Source organism: Patagioenas fasciata, chromosome 1, assembly GCF_037038585.1.
Source record: "Patagioenas fasciata isolate bPatFas1 chromosome 1, bPatFas1.hap1, whole genome shotgun sequence".
NCBI lineage: Eukaryota > Metazoa > Chordata > Aves > Columbiformes > Columbidae > Patagioenas > Patagioenas fasciata.
Window position 1 is genome coordinate 205,478,508 of NC_092520.1, and position 20,751 is coordinate 205,499,258.

Consider the following 20,751-nt stretch of genomic DNA (forward strand, 5'->3'; position numbering starts at 1 on the left):
TTGGAAAAATATCTCAGACTGGGTGAGGTATTCTTTAATTATGGTGATGCATAATAAAAACCACAATGTTTTTATCCTTTCAATACCATAGTGAATCTTGAAAATATATCAGTGCAGGGTAAATGATTCATCACATTGCTAGTGAGTAAAGTTGACATTTACAAGTCCAGATGTTCAAAATTTTGGGTATAAAACCTATTCCTTCTGCTTGACATAGGTATAAAATGTCAGTGTACTTAATCAGCCTACTGGTATGGCATCCAACCATATACTGAGGAAGTTACCACTGCTTTAATCTGTGAGATCCTAGGAGGAGAAAATGAAAGTTTCAGTCTTGGATGGATATTGTTCCATGAAATATATTGTACAGACACAGAAATTAAATCCAGTTTTTTACCCTATAGTGTTACTAAACTAAACAAAAGACAAGTATTGAGTGTGGGCAGGCAGGTCATTTAAGGGAAGCGATGAGACGATACTGATGAGTGCGACTGGCAAAGATCCCAGCACAACATTCAATATAATTCTGAAATATTTTGCACTTTTGACATTAAAAGAGTCTTCTATTTTTTTCTATTCAGTACCCTTTTGCATGTCATTTAAATCTATGTTACAAATTTTGAAGAATGCTAGGTTTTTACAGGTGCTGACTAATTCTAGTTTTAGAGACAATCTGAGGTTAAGGTTTGAAAAATCCCAGCAAGATTTCTACTCTTTTTCCTCTGTTGAAAAGCTACTTCTGTCTTGGTTGTAGGGTTTTATATGGCTGCACATCACACTGATAAACCAGTATGTTCCAGTGAAAAATCAACTGTAAATTGAGCAACGTCACAAAACTTTACCACTCCTCCTTCTTGCACTCTAACCTCAACTTCATATGTATTTGACAAATTAATTGCTTAAAGTTTAATTTTAACACAGCCTGGTTAATCCTGCTAAAATAAGAATAGAAACTTTATTTTTCTCTCTTAAAAAAAAACAAAAAATAAAAAAAAATCCCGTGGACCTGAAAAAAACGCTTTTAGCTCAAATAATACATGAATATTTTTTAGCTAGCATTTTTTTCACACAAACAAATACATCAAAGTTCAGTTGCACCCATCTAAAAGACACCTTCATTTTTGCCCATCTCCTCAGGGTCAAAATGATTAATAAAATCAATACAAAATTTTTCTTCCAAAATCAAGAATTCCTAGATGACAACCCTTAAAATAAAACAGATTGAAGCATGTGATTTAATTTTAAAAACTTAATATATACAAGGGATTTCTGTAAATTGGCTCCTTCCACCTTAGAAGTGGATTTCCTTTGTTGGTAAGTTTTGTGTACCTGCGTCAAATTGGAAGGTGATACAAACATAAGCTCTAATTCAACAGTAGACATTTTTTGTGTAAAGTCCCTATTACATAACTTTCTTCAAAGTGGACTAGCTCTGTTATGAGTAAAGGAGTAGAACATAATGAGTGGAACATAACCAGCACCTTTCATGGATTTATTTGACTGTCAGCCAGTTATTACTCACATGACAACTAAAATCAGAATGCCAATTCACATTTTTAGTGAGTGGTAATTTTCACAGTTGGAAAAAAAAAAAAAAATTCAAAAGAAATTAGCTATTGCTTAACTGGTAAACTTTCTCCATATATTTGTATTTTCTCTCAGTCACTCAAGTATTGTGTCTTCTGTTTTGAGAGAATATGTATTTATTTTAATTCATTGTCTAGAGTGAAAGAAAAGACAAAAACTCATGAACCTGTTTTAAAATTGCAAAATCAGAACATATTGTTGGAATTGATTCCCTGGATAGAAAATGTATTAAAATATAGTTTAGGTTTTCCACCACTTGCTCATGACATATTGCAGGTAACAAAACATAGACATGAACTAATTTCTCATATTTTAAGAGCTAGTGTGATCTAAGTTAATTGGTGTGCGTGATCTGATATCAAAAACAGTTTTGTCTATTGGAAGCAGATGGGAGAGTTCATTAGAAATTTAAGTCCAAAAGTTTTATATGCAGTTTATCTAAACACAGACATTGTATTCAGCCTGTTTTTCATTCAACATCTATTCTGTTTCCTTATGCTGACAATAAATTACTAAAAAGTTAATTGTCCATAAATTGAAAAATTCATCACAAGCTACTTTACCACTGGGTCAGACAACCTGTAATAAAACTTATGATAACAAGAATATTTAGTTTTAAAGCCAAGTCACGAACTATTGGGTATTTTAACTGATGTGTTGAAATACATGAAGAGATACAGAAAAAGAGATTCTCTTTCTTCCTAAATTAATTTATATAAACCTGGTTCCAATTAGAGTTGGTGCAAATGATCTTGCAAGATCAAGATTTTAAAATATTTTAAACTTTTATCAGAGCTGTGTAAAGTTTCCTCGGTAGTCTAATCCTCACAGTTAGTCAATAGCCATGCTGATGTAGGCAGCTGTATTAATGTGAGTTTCAGAGGTGGAAGCAGGTTTTGAATTGTTTGGTTAGGAAGAAGAGGATGCTGGAATGTGAAAGTCTTTTCTAACAGGTTTGCATAAAACCTTTTCAAGGGCATGCATATTGGCTGAACCTACATGGGAGAGTGGAGGCAGCTCTGGGGTGCAGCCTCCAAGGCCAAGCTGACTCCACACCAGGAGTGGATTTCACTTTCTAAAACATGGAGTTTATGAAGAGGAAGGTGACCTCCAAGTGTTGGAGGAAAGACTGGAAGACCGGTCCTGGAGGGTGCATGGTGCAGCTATCATCTCCTGTCATAGGATCATGGCCACCAAGAACTGGAGTCAGGGCTCAACTGAATGAAGGAGCATCCCTTCCTACAGAGTGCACTTAGCATTGAAGGTCCTATTCTCATTTTCATGTTAGTTAAAAGAATTTTTAATATTAACTGTGTTTGCATCTGTGTCTTCTATCCTTTTCAAATGGATACCTACAGAGATACAGGCTATACATTCTGGAGTATAAGGAGCACCATTAATTTTATTTATTCTGTTAGCTATGTGTCTGGTCCATAGAAGTTAGTACAATATAGTAGAATACATGGAAATGCAGACTTCCTTAGGATGTTTATCCAAAGAGTTGGAAGTGTTTCATTGTAATAGCATAAAAAGTATAATAGTAAAAATTAAATAATAAAGTATTTCAAAATTTTTTGTTATGCTTTTAAAATACAACTCTATGATCACCTGTAATTATAGATTTCCAATGAAAACCTAGAAAAACAGCCTCTAAACAGCTTTCTCAGGTCGTATTAGTTTTGATGAAGAGGTGAAATTTTGGCCATTTTTTTGTGTTACATCAGTGATCAGATAAAAATGTGTTATGTTCTCCTGTTAATCTTAACACATTACAGAGTTGTTAGGTTTGTGAGATTGATTTTCTAAGTCATTGTCAGTGGATGTCCAAGATTCTGATCAACATTTGTCAATGAAGGGCTTATTTAATGGATTTATCTTTCAGAGATATGAGAATCCATATGTCCTCCCATAATCCAAGCAAATTATTGAATAGGCCAGAAACACAGGGACTAACCAGTAGTCTGGTGGGACAATCTGGCTTCCATTTAAGCAAGTAAAATTCACATTGATCTCACAGTAGGAACATGATCAAGTTAATTTATTTACTTAGTTCTGGCTAAGAAAAGGTTGAAAAGGACTTTGAGATTAGACCACAAGGTTTCAGGCCTACAGCAATTTCCATGGGATGAGTCTTTGTTCCCAGGCTGTGCTAAGACTGGAATCAGTTAAAAACTGTAGAAACAATTTCAAAATAAGAGTGGAATAAAAGCGTAGCAGTCTGTTCTTCATGGATTTCAGAAAGTCAAGCAAAATACAGCATTTTTGTCTGATTCTTTCATGACTTCTTAACTCACTAACTCTTAAGAATTTGAGCTGTAATATTTTATAATGGGAATGAACAATGTTTTAATGAATTGCTGCAATTTGAAAGGTTTGGCATTGTTGGTGATGATTCTTCTTGTAAGTAATTTGTTGAACAAATAAACCTAGCATGTAAAACTACATGTGTCTCTCATCACCAATACTTTCTCACCACCATGAGCAAGCTATATAATTGTAGTTAACAATCAGAGACTTCAACTGTCTGCTTTTAAAATCCAACATTAAGACATGAAGTCAAATATCAAAGGGCCCTAAAATCCTCTTTTTTATCCCTGAAAAAGCTGAAAATTTATTTGATCTTCAGCCTCTTTCTTTTTTTCTAGTTATTTCTTGTAGTGACTATTCCTTTCAAATGCTCAGTTTTCATCTTATTTATGTTCTCTAAAATCAGAAATCACTGTGTTACTCCCTAAATGCACCTAAATTTCACCCTACACCTACTGTTGCAGTCTATTTTTAGTAAGTATGTTATAATATAACCAAGATTGTGTTTGTTTGGTCTCTCAAAATATTTTCAGGAAAACATTATACAGGAAAAAAACATATGGTTTACTATATTACAATTGCAAAGGTCTTAGCCCTACAGTGATACACTTAACAACAAGTCACAGAGGAGCACTATCTCAGCACAGATTTCTGGTACTGCAGGACTTAGACTGAATTTTATTTTTATAACTTGCAAATATAAGATCAACTGTCTTAAAAGAAAATCACCAGATTTTGAAGGTTTTGTTAGAAGGCAGCATTGAAAAAAAAAACTATTTTGGTCTCAGAAGCTATAATTCTTATAAAAAATAAATGCTTGATATAAAAACAGTTAAATTCACATTTTTACAATATGCCTGTTACACAGATTACATCTCAGTAGATGAAAATTAGTAGATTTTGTGTACTTGGTGTAAAAGACTGAACTAGACATATTGCTTTGAAGGAAAGCAGAAAATTATTATTTCCAAAATTACACAACAATCAACTACCTCTTCAGGATGGCACGTGTCATATAGCATCTACCCACTTCAGTGAGACACCCTTGCTGGAGTTAAAGCTGCCTGGGATGTAATATTAATGTGGGCAGCACCATGAGGATTAAGTCTGACATGTGGAAGGCTGCAATGGAAGGCTGACAACACCGTGGTGTGTTGAAGAAAGAGACTCAGAAAAACAGATTGACAGGACCGTGAAGCTTGTGACATGAAGATCATTACCAATTAAGATGGAGGTGAAGGAAGAACTGGGGTCAAAAGGGCATCTGCCTCGTCCTTTCTCAAATTTGTGTGATTCCAGTTGAAACAGGTGATCCTTTAAAAAAAAGAAATCACAGAAAAAAAGCATAAACCCTACAGGCAAAGAAAAAAAGTCCTTAGAGACACGCTTAAACTTTATTTTACCTTTGTAATGGATTGACTTCATTAGGGAGAAAACAGAATTACGGTTGCACACTGATGTACTAGTAAAAATTCTCTGGGTTTCTACAAACCACCTTTGTGTGTGCACTTCTTAAAAAGAATCAGTAAAATATACACTAAAATTACGCTTGTTTCAATTTTGTGAGAGTAGGGAGTGAAGATTCCTCTATCTTTTCTTCAAATTATCTAAACATTAAATAGATATCTAGCCATGGAATGTGTTCTCCTTTAAACATTTTTTTCAGGTAGTTGTTAAATATATCATCCTGTGTTATCTTTTCCTGGTGGTTTTATATCTCTTCTTCATAAAAGTATGTTCAGGAATTAATCCCCCTTTTTTTTTTTGTTTTCAGAGTAGAAGCAATTTCTGCAGTGGATGTAACAGAATATCAGTATAAAAAGAATATTGGCAAATTAGTTTAGGTTGTCTGTGTAAGGGTTTCAAGGCTGAGAAAAAAAAATTCCATTTAAATTTTCATTTGCACTTCTACTTTTGTCTCAACTTTCTCAAAAGAGTCCAACAAATATTGTTATCTGATTAAAATATGAAATGAGAGCATAAACAGTTTTGAACTTATATATTAACAAAAAAGCATAACACACGACAGTAATGGGGGAGAACAAGAAGTCAAATAGAAAGAAAACTATGAAAGTATCATATACAATATGCCACCCAACCATGAAGTACATGATTATTAAACATGATAGTCTAGCAGTTTCAGTTCTGTGTAACAGTTTCACTCAAAAGGCTACTGAAATGCAGATGGTAAGAACATATTGGATAAATGTAACTTACCTGTTCACTAAACCAATCTCAGCTTCACATTGCTAATACACTAAGGCAATGTTTTGTGAGACATAAAATAACCCAAATACCCGGGACACCAAATCCCCCCGAATTTTGAGGAGGTTCTGTGTGAATCTCTCCCTTACAGCATACATTCTAAGAGAGATCCAAGATACTTTTTAACTATAAAAATGTGGTTTTACTAGACTATAAGGTAGAATAAATCTGCATTGACACAGAAACAAACAAACAAACAAAATCCCAACAAACAAACAACTCTCAATATATCTATACTGGAAAAATTAGAAATAAGGAAAAGTTGATATGAAATTTCCCTCTCCACTGTGTCCTGGTAGTCCTTATTTAGTTATATGTAGTTCTTTTAGTCCTTATGTAATTACTGCAGGTTCTTTTTTTCTACTATTGTTTACAATTAATTTAATTTTGTGGCATTGTAGCACATGAATCTTCATCCCTATAAAGTGGTGCTTTTGAGAGACACAGAGCCCTGATTAGGTCTGCTCTCTGTAAAGCTGTATTTTTCATTCCATCAGATCACTCACTTATGTCCACCCATACTACCCTAAAACTTGCAAATCTCTCTCTTCCCAAGCAAGTGCAATTGCCCCCAAAGCAAAACTGATGTTCCCTTTTCTTCAGTTAGCTCCACTCATGACAGTTATGCTCTTTTTAAAAAGCCATAATATATGTACAAGAGGCAAAGAAGTAGAAGAGGTACTGATCATTGCATGGGGTGGAAAACTGGTAGTAGAAGAAGAAATAATTAAAAGGACAGAAAGAAAAAAAGATAAAAGTGGAAAAGTTGTGGAGTTGTTAGTTCCCACTCATTGATGAATAATTGAATATTTCTATGCGTTTCATTGAAAACAGTTAATCCCAAATTTGCCACAAACCTCTCTCCTTCAAACCTTAATTCCCACCTTAATCCCCAGATCATCCAAGCTGATGTACCTATCTTACATTCTCATCTTTCTAAATAATACATGCCATTTTGCTACCACTTCTGCTCAGAAAGTAAGATTCCCATTAGTTAGAGAGTTTCCATAAAAAGGAATGTAACTCCGAATGCAGTTGTGGAAAAACAAAACATCTGTTTCATGTCTACTTGAAGTGAAAAAGCTACCTCAAAATAAAAATAACAAACAAAAACCATACAAAATGTAGGTAGTGGTCCTAAAAGGCACAAGGTAATATGGCATTCAGAATCTCACCTCTTCAGAAACTCCTGTGTTGGCCTAACCCTGACACGTTAGTGCCTGAACTTAAAGCTGATGTAGCAGAAAATAATCAACCTACATAGAGACTGGTGGTGCAGAAATATTATTTTCTGCTGTATCAGCTTCAGTTGCACATCAGCAGTAACTGTTTCTCTTCTGCTGTTGGGTAAATGTCAAACAATGAAGAAATATCTCTGTGTGTGTGAAAATCTCAGCCCCATTCCATACTTTTCAAACATCACATACCAGGTATTTTTCAAAACTAAGTGCATAACATTTTGGGTTGACAGTATAAAAAAACAGTAAGGTGAACTTAGGAAGGAAAAGAAACCATGCAAAAGGACTAGGGAGCCATAATTATCATAAAATATAATGTAAAGGAAATACTTCTAAAAACAATCTAACTGATGCTATTTATTCTCTAATCAGGTATTAAAATAAAGTTGCTCATGAAAAAGTATGTCTCTGGGATCTCAACCAAACTATTTGTCAATGAATCAGTTCAATAAAGGAAAAAAAAAAAAACACACACATTTTTGGTTTTGACAGAGAAAGATGTAGAAATGGAGAAATAAAATGGAAAGTAAAAATTTAATGTATTTTTCTAGTCTTAATGCTTTCTGTTCACTTTTCCCCACAGTAAAATAAAAATTGACTTGTCAATTAATGGGAAAAAAGCAACAAATTTGAAAATGTGTATAGAAAAACAAACAAACAAACAACAAAACAGCTAGGTAAAGTGATCATGTGTAGAAAAAAAAATATTTTGAAACAATACTTGAAGAAGTTATATTATCCATACTTCATGGTTTATAGTGTATGGCTCCTATTTCATCCTAAACAGGGAACAGAAACTGAATTTTTTTGTGGTGTACGACAAGACGTGATAGCACTAAGACATCATAAACCACACTTCATATTCATGTCTTCCTTCGGTAAAATGCCACTGAGTCTCAGATCAGGGAGACTTGGCCAGTATAGAAGTCTTCCAGATGATGTAGAAGCATTTTCAAATTACAATATCACAATGAAAAAGCTACTAAAGTAGTTAACAATTCCCCTGAGAACCAGCATGAAATCAATGGTAAACAGAAACCCATCTCTTTAAATGTTCATGATGTGAATGTGTTTAAAATAACTATTACCATGGAATGAAAATGTTAAGCAGTATACATAGTATCATTTCATTATTCACATTTTAACAGCTGGAATTTCTGCATAAGGATTGTAGTTTAAATATATAATCTAATGTTAACACTGAGGGTAGACAAAAATTTGGATTTCAGTGCAACTCAGAGAAGTTTTTAAGTGGATCTCACCAGTTTTGATACAAAGCAGGATGTGTATCTCATAAATGCTTGCAGATGCATGTAGCTGTTTGAAAAGTCACTGGAAATGTAAGCAATGACTCCTTCAAGAGAGATTTTCCACCTTCGCCTTTTAGGACAGCATACCAAATATTCCATGGTTGCAATAAGTTATTCCCATTACTGGGGCAAGTAACTGAAGATCAGGTGTTAGATGTGTCAGCTTCCACGGGATGCGAATTTAAATGAAATAAGTTACACATTAATAATCAGCTCTGAAGGCTAATGCCATAATTCTAACCCTCCTTTCTGTTTGTGACATTGGAATCCCTTGAGAAATGTCAGAAGAAAACTGACGGTTTCCTCACAGATTATCCAACATAGCAATTCAACGCTGCAATTTATTTTACTGGCACTTTTCAGTGGTTAGGGTAAAAATTATTGAAAAAGACACACAGAGGGCTGGGAGTGGAATCACAAATTTCTGCTTGTAGTTTGGGAAAAGAAATAAGACTCTGTGTTTGATTTATGATACATATGACTCAGGAAATGTAATACAGTTTCAACTCTTATTAAAATAATAATTTAAATAGAATAATAGTTTAAAAAGAAGTAGAAGATATTTCCAAGAGCATTGAGCATTTTGCCATTAACTTGATATTAATTGATAATTTTAGACAATGAAGAATAATGTAGGCTATAAATAATAATGACAGAAAAGTTCAATAAGAGCCATCAAAATTTAAACACCACATTTAACTTTTGTTGCAGAAAATTGCTCTCTCTAATGCCAAGTGCTGCTTTGCTTTAGATCAAGACAGCATTTATGCATGTGATTAATTTAAAACATATGCTTACTTCGATTCCTATTTAGCAAAATACCTAAGCCTATTCTCAGTGTTAATACAATGGCTGTATCTTTTCACTAAGTCATGGACTTAAAACTATAGAGGTTTGGGTTGGACTTTCCTATGATATTATTTTTATGGGAAAAAAATAATTTGATTTTCTGTAAGGGGATTTTTTTTTCACTTTCAGTTTTTATTATTTTCCAAGTAACAAAAAAGTAAAACATCTCATCCTAGTATTTTCAAAGGAAATTTAAACTATTGCAGAACTTTTAATTACATACTTAACTGTGTGTGCATATTCTCTGAAGATATACCCAAGATTTGCTCTCCAGGAGATCTGTGCCTTTTTGTGATTGGTATGTTTTGATTGTTTTGGGGTGTTGTGCTTGTGGAATTTCTTGTGTATTTTTGTTTGTTTGTTTGTTTATTTTGGTTTTGGTTTTTGTTGTTTTTTTCTGGTGGTGGTGGTTTGTTTTTTGTTTTGTGTGTGGTTTTGTTTGTTTGTTTTTGTTGTATTTGTTTGTTTGTTTGTTTTAATACCGGCTATACTATTTACTATTACTGTAACTCTCTGGACAAAATTCATTCTTAGTGGTCTTAGTGTTAAACGATCTCACAGTTATTCAATCTCGGAGCAAGAATGACAATACACGCAAAAGCTGTTTCTTGCATTTCATTTACTAGGGGTCATATATCTGAGACTTTTTTAAAGAGAACTATGAATAATAAAGTTAATCAGCCAAGTGGATAGAATGGGAAAGTGTGAAATAGAGACATGTTACTTGTGTGAAACTATGAGAAACATTATTTTAATAATCTTAATAAAGACATGTGGTGCCAGGGTTGTATGATGAGCTCTTTTTTTCTGTTCAAGTAGTTCCTAAAGCATAAAAAAAGTCAGTGTAAACAACAGCAATTCAACTTATTGGATCATAGTGTCCTGTTTGAGGAAGAAGACTGTTGGGAAGGGATGGGACACACTGGGACGCACTAACTCCACAGGGAAAGAACATCTCAATGGACTGGCTGACTGAGTGATCTGGTGAAATGAGATTTCAACAAGACTCGTCAGATTTGGAAATGCAAACCCAGAGCAAGAGGGAGAGCTGCAGATGGGGAAGGTCTGGAAGGGAGAGGGCTGCCAAGGGTATGTACACATCCCTGCTTCCAAACAGCATGTTCAGAAGGTTTTCTCGAATCTCTGGACCAAAGCTGTGAGGCTCATTTGCACTTGCAGGGTAACATCCACTCACAGGGCACTTCCATAGAAGTCTGTTGCAATTTCGGCCTTGTTCTTTATAAGAAAGACACTGAGATCCTTGCTCCCAAATAGGGGATGTTGTTCTTGGATTCACTGGTTCCATGTATTCATATTTTTTTTTCTAATACTATCTTAAAACCCAAGTGACAAAACAATGAAGTAACACTTCGGTTAAAACTGTGATTGAAAAACTTCACCATGTAAGGGACAGAGTGAGAAACAGTTGCAGCTTTACTGACAGTCTTTAGCATTGTAGAAATGAATGTTACTTATGAAATCTCCAAGTTAGTACAGACTTTCTTCTGTAGAAAATTAATTTTTAAAATATTTAAAGTAGCAGGTGTGCTATTTTTAAACCAAGAAAATATTTGTTGCCCATATATACTTTCTCATTTATTCATATAATTTTAAAGTCTGGTTTAAGCTTAACATTGCACCTTTAAAGTCTGGCACTTTACACATCCATGTTTACCCCTGCACACTCACACAGCCTAACATGAAGAATCACACAACTTATTTCGAAATTGATCAAAATACAAGATTTGTAGAGCATTTCACTGGCGTAACTGGAGTTTTTTCTCGTGCGAGAAACTGAATAGTGAGCAAAACCAGCGAAATTTTGTGACCACAGAAAGTGAAGTGCAATGCACAGAATAAACCTCATCTTGATTTTCTTTCTCTTTCGCACTATGTTTTTACTTTAAATTCACGTCTTCTTATTGCAAATATTATTTTGTTCTGTATAGTCTTAAACCACTTTTTCACTCTTTTTCTTCTTTCTGGTGTATGTACTTATCTGTACATTTTTATTTTGACATAGAAAGAAACACTGGATACACTATGCAGAGGCTTCTTTTAGGAAAGATAAAGCTTGACTTCCCCATTAAAAAAAGAAAAAAGAAAAAAATCTGAAAAATCACAGAACATGTCTGTAAATTGGCAGAAAACATAATTCATATTTAAGTCTTCAAAACGAACTCTCAACTCTATGACCTGTCTTAATCTGTACTCTTGTCTCATCAAGAAAGCACATGGTAAAAGAGATATAGAGTAAAATATTTTGTCTTTGCCTAACAACGGAAAATAGCATACTGGGTCTGGTCTGAAACTACGCCTCATATCATACAGCCTTCTGTATTTAAACAGACTAAATTTGGGCACTAAGAAAAATCTGTATCGGTAGCGTCTGATAAATAAAAGGTAGCTACCTAATTGATGTAAATACAACTAACTCATTCAAGAAATTAAAAACCTAATATCAATAGAAAATGAATCAATATCACTGGAGTTTATATAAAATAACCTGTTTTCAAATACATATAATAACACTAATAACTTTGTATTACAGCCTACTGGTCTGTATAATTCAACATACCACAGGCAGGCAGATACATAGGTAACACAAGGATGCTCCAACTATGAAAAAACTTTCAATTCATGATGAAATATCTTATTTCAAAAATCCAAACACTAATTTTAAAAAGATCATAAGTACTGGCAAAAAATTGGTCTGCTTGTTGTCAGAGGATTATTAACTTTCAAAATTACACCTTCCCTGTTCACTCAACTTTATTTTCCAAGCCAAATTTGGGACACAATGTTAGGAACAGAGTCCTCAAAGAACTGACTGAAATAGTCAGGTCACGACTAGTTGACATAATTAAGATTACTTGGGAGGTAGTATTTATTCTGAGGATCTGTTTTCAATCCTCTTTACTATTCAGTGATGTACTGAAAAGCTCAGTCATCCTATGGGATCAGAGTGTGTAAAATATTATAAACATTAAATCCTCCCTAAAAATTAGGATGTATTTTTCAGATCTACACATTTTATTCCACAGTTAAATGGTTAAGACACATTGGGCTCCAATCAGAAAACAAGTTTAAAATCTGAAGCTATGTCAGACTGTCATCTGAGTTTGCTGAAGGATTAGCAATTTGTGACTTGTGTCAAAATATCTGGCTGAAAGTGACAGAAATAATATATTTCCCTGATTCAACACGTGAAATGCTCTGGCAAGTGGAAAAAAATCCAACCACCCTGCACAGAGAAATCACTGGCATTAATCCTTAGCAGGTCAGAATGTTTAAACAGAAGCGATTGAGTAGGTCAGAATTTTAGGAGACACACCTTTGCATGACCTTAAACTGGACACATAAACTCACACATAAACTAGTTCCATCAGCAAAATAAATTAGGATTATAGTGCACTAGCATGATAGTAAATACAAAAGTTCCAGGGGTGACATAAGGGATCCCTAGAATTAAAATTGTTGAGTAGCAGTATATGGAGATATAATCTTAGGTGAAAGAGGAGCTAAAGATAGTAAAAAATTGCTGTCCAAAAGTGAAGAGGTTTCTGTAGGGAAGTGTACAGTATTTACACAGTGCTTTGCTAGCCAGGGCTTTCCTTTTTCCTTGATTTTGACAGGCTAAATTTGTGTTGAGATTGTGAGGGTCAGACCAGAGTAAATATCAAATAAAAGTCCTCTCATCTAATGATTGTCATAATAACAACTAGGAACAAAGGTGATGAAAAAAAAAAAAAGAGCTCACAGTTTAGGTTTTGGTGATGGATGGAGCAACAGATGCACTAAATATGGAGAGGACAACAGCTTCATTCAACTTAGAATAGATTTCAGAAGCAAAGCAGACATTCTGGAGAAGTTTTATCTGTCTCTGTAGTGTGGAGTCTTAGATACCCAACAGTCCTTTTGCAGAGCTTCAACAGGGCATGCAAAAGTGAGCCTTTCTGGAGGAAAGGGCAGAGGAGTGGAGCCACTGCCTCTTGATGGCGCATATGAACTGCAAGTAATACTTCTTTTAGCTTCACTTTTTAATCTGGAATAATTTTTCTGGATAGATCACAGTCAAAAAAGAATTATTATCACTCATAAATTGTTTAACATTTATAGAATATTAAGGGTGTATTTTATAAACCTGCAAAAATGTTAACTAAACACTGTCACTGTTCAGTTTGTGCTGGTTTTAATTATGATGGCTAACATCTTATTGAGCAGAACCTCTGCTTCTCAAACAATGCCATAGATTTCACCAGGTGCCCTCACTTTGAAAAATATTTTCATAAATAAAGGTGGCAGAATCTAAAAACCATTATGATGAGAGCTGGAATATTTTACCTACCCCCATCAAATTACCACACAGGTGGAGTATTTCTTTCTCTTTGGGATAACAGTATTATTCCTCTGCATTGATTCATTCTCTCCTGACCATCTGTCTTTAATCTTGCAAAAGGGCAGGTTTAATATGATGGAAAATTCATTTTCTATGGTTGATCAATTCACATTCTCTACTAATCTGCCAAATTGAACTTAAACTTCAAGTATGGCCATATTTAGGCAGTATTCAAAAGGAATGAATGTCATTCACCTCATTTTATGGATGGAGAGAATTGTCAAACAAACCTGTTGTCTGTTACAATGTGTAAGACTGACTGATAAGAACAACTGTGCTTATACAGAATACTGCGTGTTCTTCAGGGCATTTGACTTAGTACATAACTATTCAATGAAACAATACGCATTGGAGAATTATTAAGAAATATACACTGCTGACATATATCAAAGTGTACTTTTTGTTAGGTATGCATTGATAAATCCTTTACTGAAGGTTTCCCCAAGTTTTGTTTATGATAGAAAGGTGATTTTTTTTTTTAATTTAATTTAGCAGTGATTTAAACAATCATGTGATTTCTTTCCTACAAAAAAAAATACAAAAAAGACATAATGAAGAGAAAAGGTTAATGAGAGCTCTGGGTGCATTCAGGTTGTGGAATGCCTTCAATACCAAGTTAAAGGTCAGAAGCATACAAAGTAGATTTTAATACAACCATATCCAAAGTGGTCTACCTTGGAACAGGGAACACAGCTTATATCTGAAGTACATCAGTATGTCCTAGAAGGTGGAGGTTCAGATCCTTGTTCAGTCAGATTATTTTCATGCATTAGACTGAGAGGCCTCATTTAGGACCTTGAACATCCCAGGTGCCTTGTTACAGCTAATAGTGTCAAGCATCTCTAGAAAACTCTTCAATGACCTTGTCATATGAGACTGTTAATTAGAGGCCTCAACTAAGTATTTAAACTGGGATAATTTTGTGCTCCAGAGAAGAACTTTCAGTCAAGTGCAAAATGATGGAAAGAGATTTCTCATTGTGATGCTCTGCCAAGAACTCAGCACTTGCGCCTATGAAAAGAGGAATCTCAAACAGAGGAAGGGAAGTGACCTTGCCTGTATACACACCATTGAAGAGCATGTCTGGTTCTAGTGTCTGCACTTCCAGAACATGTGAAAATACTGCAGAGTTCACCGGAAGGACAAAAATACGACTGAGGAATCCTTGTGATAGGAGGTTTAAGGAGCTATATTTATTCAGCTTATCAAAAAAGTGAAGAGGTGGCTTGAACTTTGTGCATAGGTACTTACATGTGGAAAAGATGTGGAAAAGATAGTGGGAAACTTTTCAGCTTTGCTAGCAAAGCCATATCAAGGTTAAGTGACAGGAAGTTGAAATTAGATAATTTTAACCTTGAGTGAGTGGCCGTTTCCTAACATTTAAAGTAATTAGATATTACAATAGCTTACCAGAGAAATAATGGAACTACCATTATCTGGATTCTTTGTAATGAAAATACGTATTTTTCTGAATATGTTTTAATTCAATATCTGAAATAAATTATCCATGTCATATGTGACTGACTACATAGAATATCCTGATGGTCTCTTCTGGCCTTTTTTGTATTTATACACTAGCTGTTTCTTAGTAAAGCATGGAAAAAAGAGAAATGCCCTTTCATCATTATTCGTGCTGAGGTTCATAGACACAGATGTCCATTAAGGTAATTACTATAACCAAATTTTGTTAACTTTAAAATTTCACATAACTGTATGCATGGGGTTTAGAAGGAAATTTTTTCACCCTGTATCACAAGAGGATGTTAGTCTTTTTTTTTTTTTTTTTTTTTCTTGTGAGGATTGGAGATTAGCCAGTTTTAGAGACTGGGTTGTTATTTGAATTGGTGCAGAAAATCTTGTGCATGTGTTGCTTGGCTAGTGCTTTCTCATTTTCTTAGGAGTACATAGATAAGCCATGGGTTCAGTAAGAAATACTTCTTCAGGTTAGGGATGATGTGGGTCTTCAGCTGCTTCTTCTTGCAACACAGCACCTTTGTTATATGCTGTAGGCATAAGTGTAACACTCACCTATTTCCTGCCTGTTATTAGCTTAGTTACCATTTTAATCACAAAATGTATGCATATTTAACTTCCAAAACCTAAAATGCTTTAATCTAACTGAAACTGGGGGCTTTTGGATATTTTGGTGCAATTTGAGACACTGCGATGTGGATATTCAGACTGGATGACATAATAAATCTTTCTGATTAAAAAATTATACAACATTGTGTTGCTTACGTGGCAGCACTTCATATATATGAACACTTGATATTGGTTAATCACTAGTTTCACATGAACTATAGATCCATAGGTCCGTAATAAATAAACAATTTTGTAGTATTTAGGATTACAGATTCAATTCTATAAATAGATTAAGTTTAAAAACCTGCTAAGATTTAGTGGATGGGATTCTAACTGGTGATTTTTTATCCATGCAGAGGGATACTGTGTCTCTCAGCAAATATTTTCAGGGCAAGAATTTGTCACACATTCTATCTAATGAAGGAATGACCAACACCCATTTCTGTTTGGTCAGTGAAACCAGATGTTCCTCCTCCTTAATCCTCTGGAAACTAAGAGCGGAGATGAGGTAATAGAAAAAAGCATGGAGAGGAAGTAACTGGGTAGCTCATTGTTTGTTTTGATTATAAAACTACGTCAGAAAAAATATCCTAAAATAAAAGATATAAATATATGCAATTTTGTTTTTAACAAAGCTGAAAGAATGACGACATTACCAAATGCTGGTAAAGAACAGAATTATGTCCTGTAAAAAATGAACTGAGATATGACTGGAACGTTCTCGCTTAACTTCCATGTCAATTCACTTTTATTTGTTAAAGCAAGAGCTGAGGATCTCATGTTGCCTACATTTGTTTGGGGTAGAGAGGTGAATGGAAAGCTTATTGCACAGTTTATCCTGTTTTTGCTTTCAATCACAGAATATGTAGAAAAAGAAGTGTCCCTCCCCACATCCAATGAAATATTATAGATTAGATCCAATTAATATATTATAGATTAGAAAAAAGAAATTCCAACTTGATGGGACTGTCTTCTTAACAAATATACCTGCTGCTTTGCTGAAGTCAATTCCTTTCTAACAGGCCTTAAAGACTTTGAATTTAGAGTGGCTGTTCCCTTATAAGCAGAATCTCATCTGGCTAATTGAATAGGAAATAGCATAATAGGAATATATCAGATTAGGAACACCTAAGAGAGACTCTCAGAAACCACCAGTGCATTTTGTGGAAAGGGTGACTTAGTCCATCAGCCTTCTGAGGTGGGGAACAACAGCTGCAGGCAGTTTGCTGAGTTAAATGAGGCATTGAAAATGGTACCCAGCCAGCTCAGTGTACATATTAAAAATTTACAGTGTATTCTGGAAGAAAAATTCTTCATGCACTGATATTTCCCACAACTTTCATTCCTTCAGCAGGTTTTGTCAAGCAGAGATGTCTTCCTCTCCAGGAATCAGCTTTATCTTGTTGACATATCATTTGCAAAAACTTAGGATATTATTTCTGCACATTGTTTTCTTTTGGAATTTCCACTCATTTTGCAGGTCCTATGTAGGCAGAGTAATCTCTTTAGCCATATTTGGTAGAACTCCCATCTGGACTTGTTAAAGGTACTTCGTGAGTTAGTTAATAAGGCAGTTTCAATCATTGCATGGCCCCTGGAGCACCCCTAAAACCTGTTGCTCTGTTGAATAGATAACTCATTAAGATAAAATCATTGCCTGACTGCACATAGGTTATATGATTTATCCAAGGTTCACATGATTCATTTAGGGTATTTATTTTGAGCTATACAGAGCAGTAGTGGAGTACTGTTTTATTAGCAGATAGATGTGGAAAAACAGACTGAAAGTACTTCATTCAGTACTCATGTTCTACTACCAAAACCAAGAAGTTTATATAAATGCAAAGGAAGAGACTGGATACAGATGCTTTCCCCACCCTCCTTGTTGGTATCAAAAGCAACAGGAGTGACAAATATCAATCTGGTGAGAATGGAAGCAGAGTATTTTTTTTCCTGCACTTTTCTTATTCTTGGTTTGAAGATTTATCACAGATTTTTTTCTTACAGACCACATGAAAAGTATGCATATTCCATTCATCATGGGAAATTTGGGCTAGAGGGCCTCTGATTCTTACTTTCTTCAGAAAAAAAAAAACAAACCTGTTGATTTTAATGAAATGAACTCTCCTTCATGTCTGGGTGATAGACAAACAGAAACCAGAGGAACCCAAATTTTTCTGACCAGCATGGATTTTTGACATTTAGAAGTAATTCATGAAGTCAGTGACAATGAACTCACTGGTTGGCAATTAACTCACTTAGGGTTTTTTTGACAAGATTTTGTAATATGTTATTTTGCAAACACCAAGAGTTGTTCTGTCTGCAAAATCAGCACTCTGATTATTCCCAATTTGTAATTTATTTCTAAATCGCCCAAAACATCGATTAATTTGCTGAAATGTTTACATTTGGGAAAGCAACATTCATCAGAGCCAAAGTAATTAGAAAGACAAGAAAAGATAAAAAGCTGCATGTTGCTGTCAGTGACTATAATTGTACATTTTTAAAAAGGTAGTATCTGGCAAGAGCTTTACTAAAATGAACAGCCTTGAACTCCAAAGCAATATCAATTAAATCAATTACAATAGAATGACTGCAGTATAGCATCTTTCAAATGGACATACAGCATATCATAAGATTTATAAGTAATTTGATTTACAAAACCGTATATGGTTAGACCTGGTGGTACAAGTTTGAGGTAGAAGTTAATAAATCCAAGATTTATTGCTTGATGTTTCATATGATCAATAACATAATCATTTATATTACGACAAAATACATAGTATCATGAAGTTTCTATAAGCCATGAAAAACACGAAAGAAGTATTTAAACATATAGAATGTATAATAGTAAAATTTGATTGTGAAATGTTTCAATGCACATTTCAATTACTACATAGTTAGACTAATATTTTCTAGAGAGACTGGTTGAGGGAATGAACATTTTAACTGTAGTTTTTGAGAAACTTGGAAGTTCTGATTTTTATTAAGTTCCAAAGATTAATGATCTGCCAATGAGGAAATCAAATTCTGCCTATTTTTGGAGACACAAATCTCCTTTTGGCTTCACTTCTTGTTGACAAGAGCTCAGTGTTGTGCAAGACAGCTCAACCTGTTTTTGATAAGAAAGTTTGAATTTGTAGTTGCAGGAGGTAGAATGCTCCTTTTTTTTAATCTGGATTGCACCTCAAAAGACATAATAAATACCAGATCAAGACGCCATCCGGTATGATTATGATAATGGTTTTGAGATATTCGTATTGTTCAAAGTAAAAGTGTTAATGCTTCCTTTTCTTACTAAATGGACATTCATTTGCAATGTGTGTTGCAAGACAACAATGAAATACATTTTCCTGAACACCAAGAACAAGAGCCTCAACTCGATGTTTTATCTCAATAGATTGTTTCTCTTTGTCATGCTCAGTAAATAGCAAGAGATAAGGTTGTAGAAAATTATAGTCCCACTCTTCTGTCATGCTCTTAAATGCCTGTATCTCTATTTTGAATTTACATATAGTTTGCAATTTAAGAACCCTGCAGTGTGTACTCAGAGAGTCACACCTTCCTTCCACCATCAGGTGAGGAAAAACTACTGAAACTTATGGTTAAGGTCCCTGAACATAGAGCAAGTATTTCCTCTGTGTTAATATCACTGATTCAGAGTTCCACATGGAAGAGTGAATCTAGCTTCATATGCTACATTGGCTGGGTATCTACGTTCTTAGGTGTCTGCAAAGTTTCATTGTTTAAATTTATATAAGCCTCAAATACATCTTGTGCTAATTAAAGAGACTCTGTTCAGAAGCATCATGCTTTGCAGGTCAAAGTCAGTTTTTGCTTCTATTTGTAAGTTCAAGATATTTAATAAAAAATATCAACAATATCTAAAAATTGTTCCTTTCAGCCACCTGCATATTATGAACTACATTTAACTGCATATAACTGCATATTATAAACCAGCATTTACCCTTCAAATTGAAAGTCTGAGTTTTACTAGTTTTTGTTTGTTTGTTTTTTAACAAATGTCCTTGGGTCCTGTTTAGAAATAGAATAATATATCTTTAAGCTTGTTCCATTTGTTATTCTACTTTCCACAACAGTCAGACAGCAAGAAAGAGGCCAGAGACCTGAGGTAGAATAAGTGGGGGACAGTAACTGGAAGTCATTTGGTTAAGATACGCTGGCAAACAGAGACAGAACTGAAGTTTTCTGAGGAAGGATCTTGTCCCTTCACTTCCTGCAGCTACATTATGTCCTTATCGGTGAAAGAAAGCAAGATTACAATTTGCCCACTCAATCACATACCATGTGTTATTTTTAACCTACCATAAACACGGCACCTGTCTTTTTTAATCCTGATGGTCAGCTTTTCAGATAACAGAAACTAATATAGCTACTTATAAGTGTAGCAAATATATTTCCTGATGGTCTACACAGATAGAAAAATGGTAATTTTCCCATGACTTCTGTGTGGGTAAAGTTTCAGAACTTCAGTTTGACAAGGGAGAATTATAAACAAAAAGAAGGGAAAGACAGTGATACATAAGGGGAACATCATAGGCCACACATTCTTACATATAAGTCTTGTTTCTCGTGTTTTGTTTGTTTGGTTTCTATTTTTATCAGCCTGTTGCTTGTGCTTTCTTAAATAGCGTTCCTAAATATACAGACATTGCTTCCTTTAAACTGTACTAGGAAGCATAACAGGAGGTTC

The 20,751-nt window shown here is 34.4% G+C and overlaps 1 protein-coding gene across 1 annotated transcript in view; it reads right to left on the reverse strand.

Annotated features, from left to right (window-relative positions):
• The window catches only part of SEMA3E (semaphorin 3E), a 143,788-nt gene that overhangs the window by 35,146 nt on the left and 87,891 nt on the right, over nt 1–20,751 (reverse strand). The window contains exon 5 of the mRNA XM_065858361.2: nt 5,115–5,208. Coding sequence (XP_065714433.1) covers nt 5,115–5,208 — 94 coding nt within the window. The remainder of the gene's footprint in view (nt 1–5,114; nt 5,209–20,751) is intronic.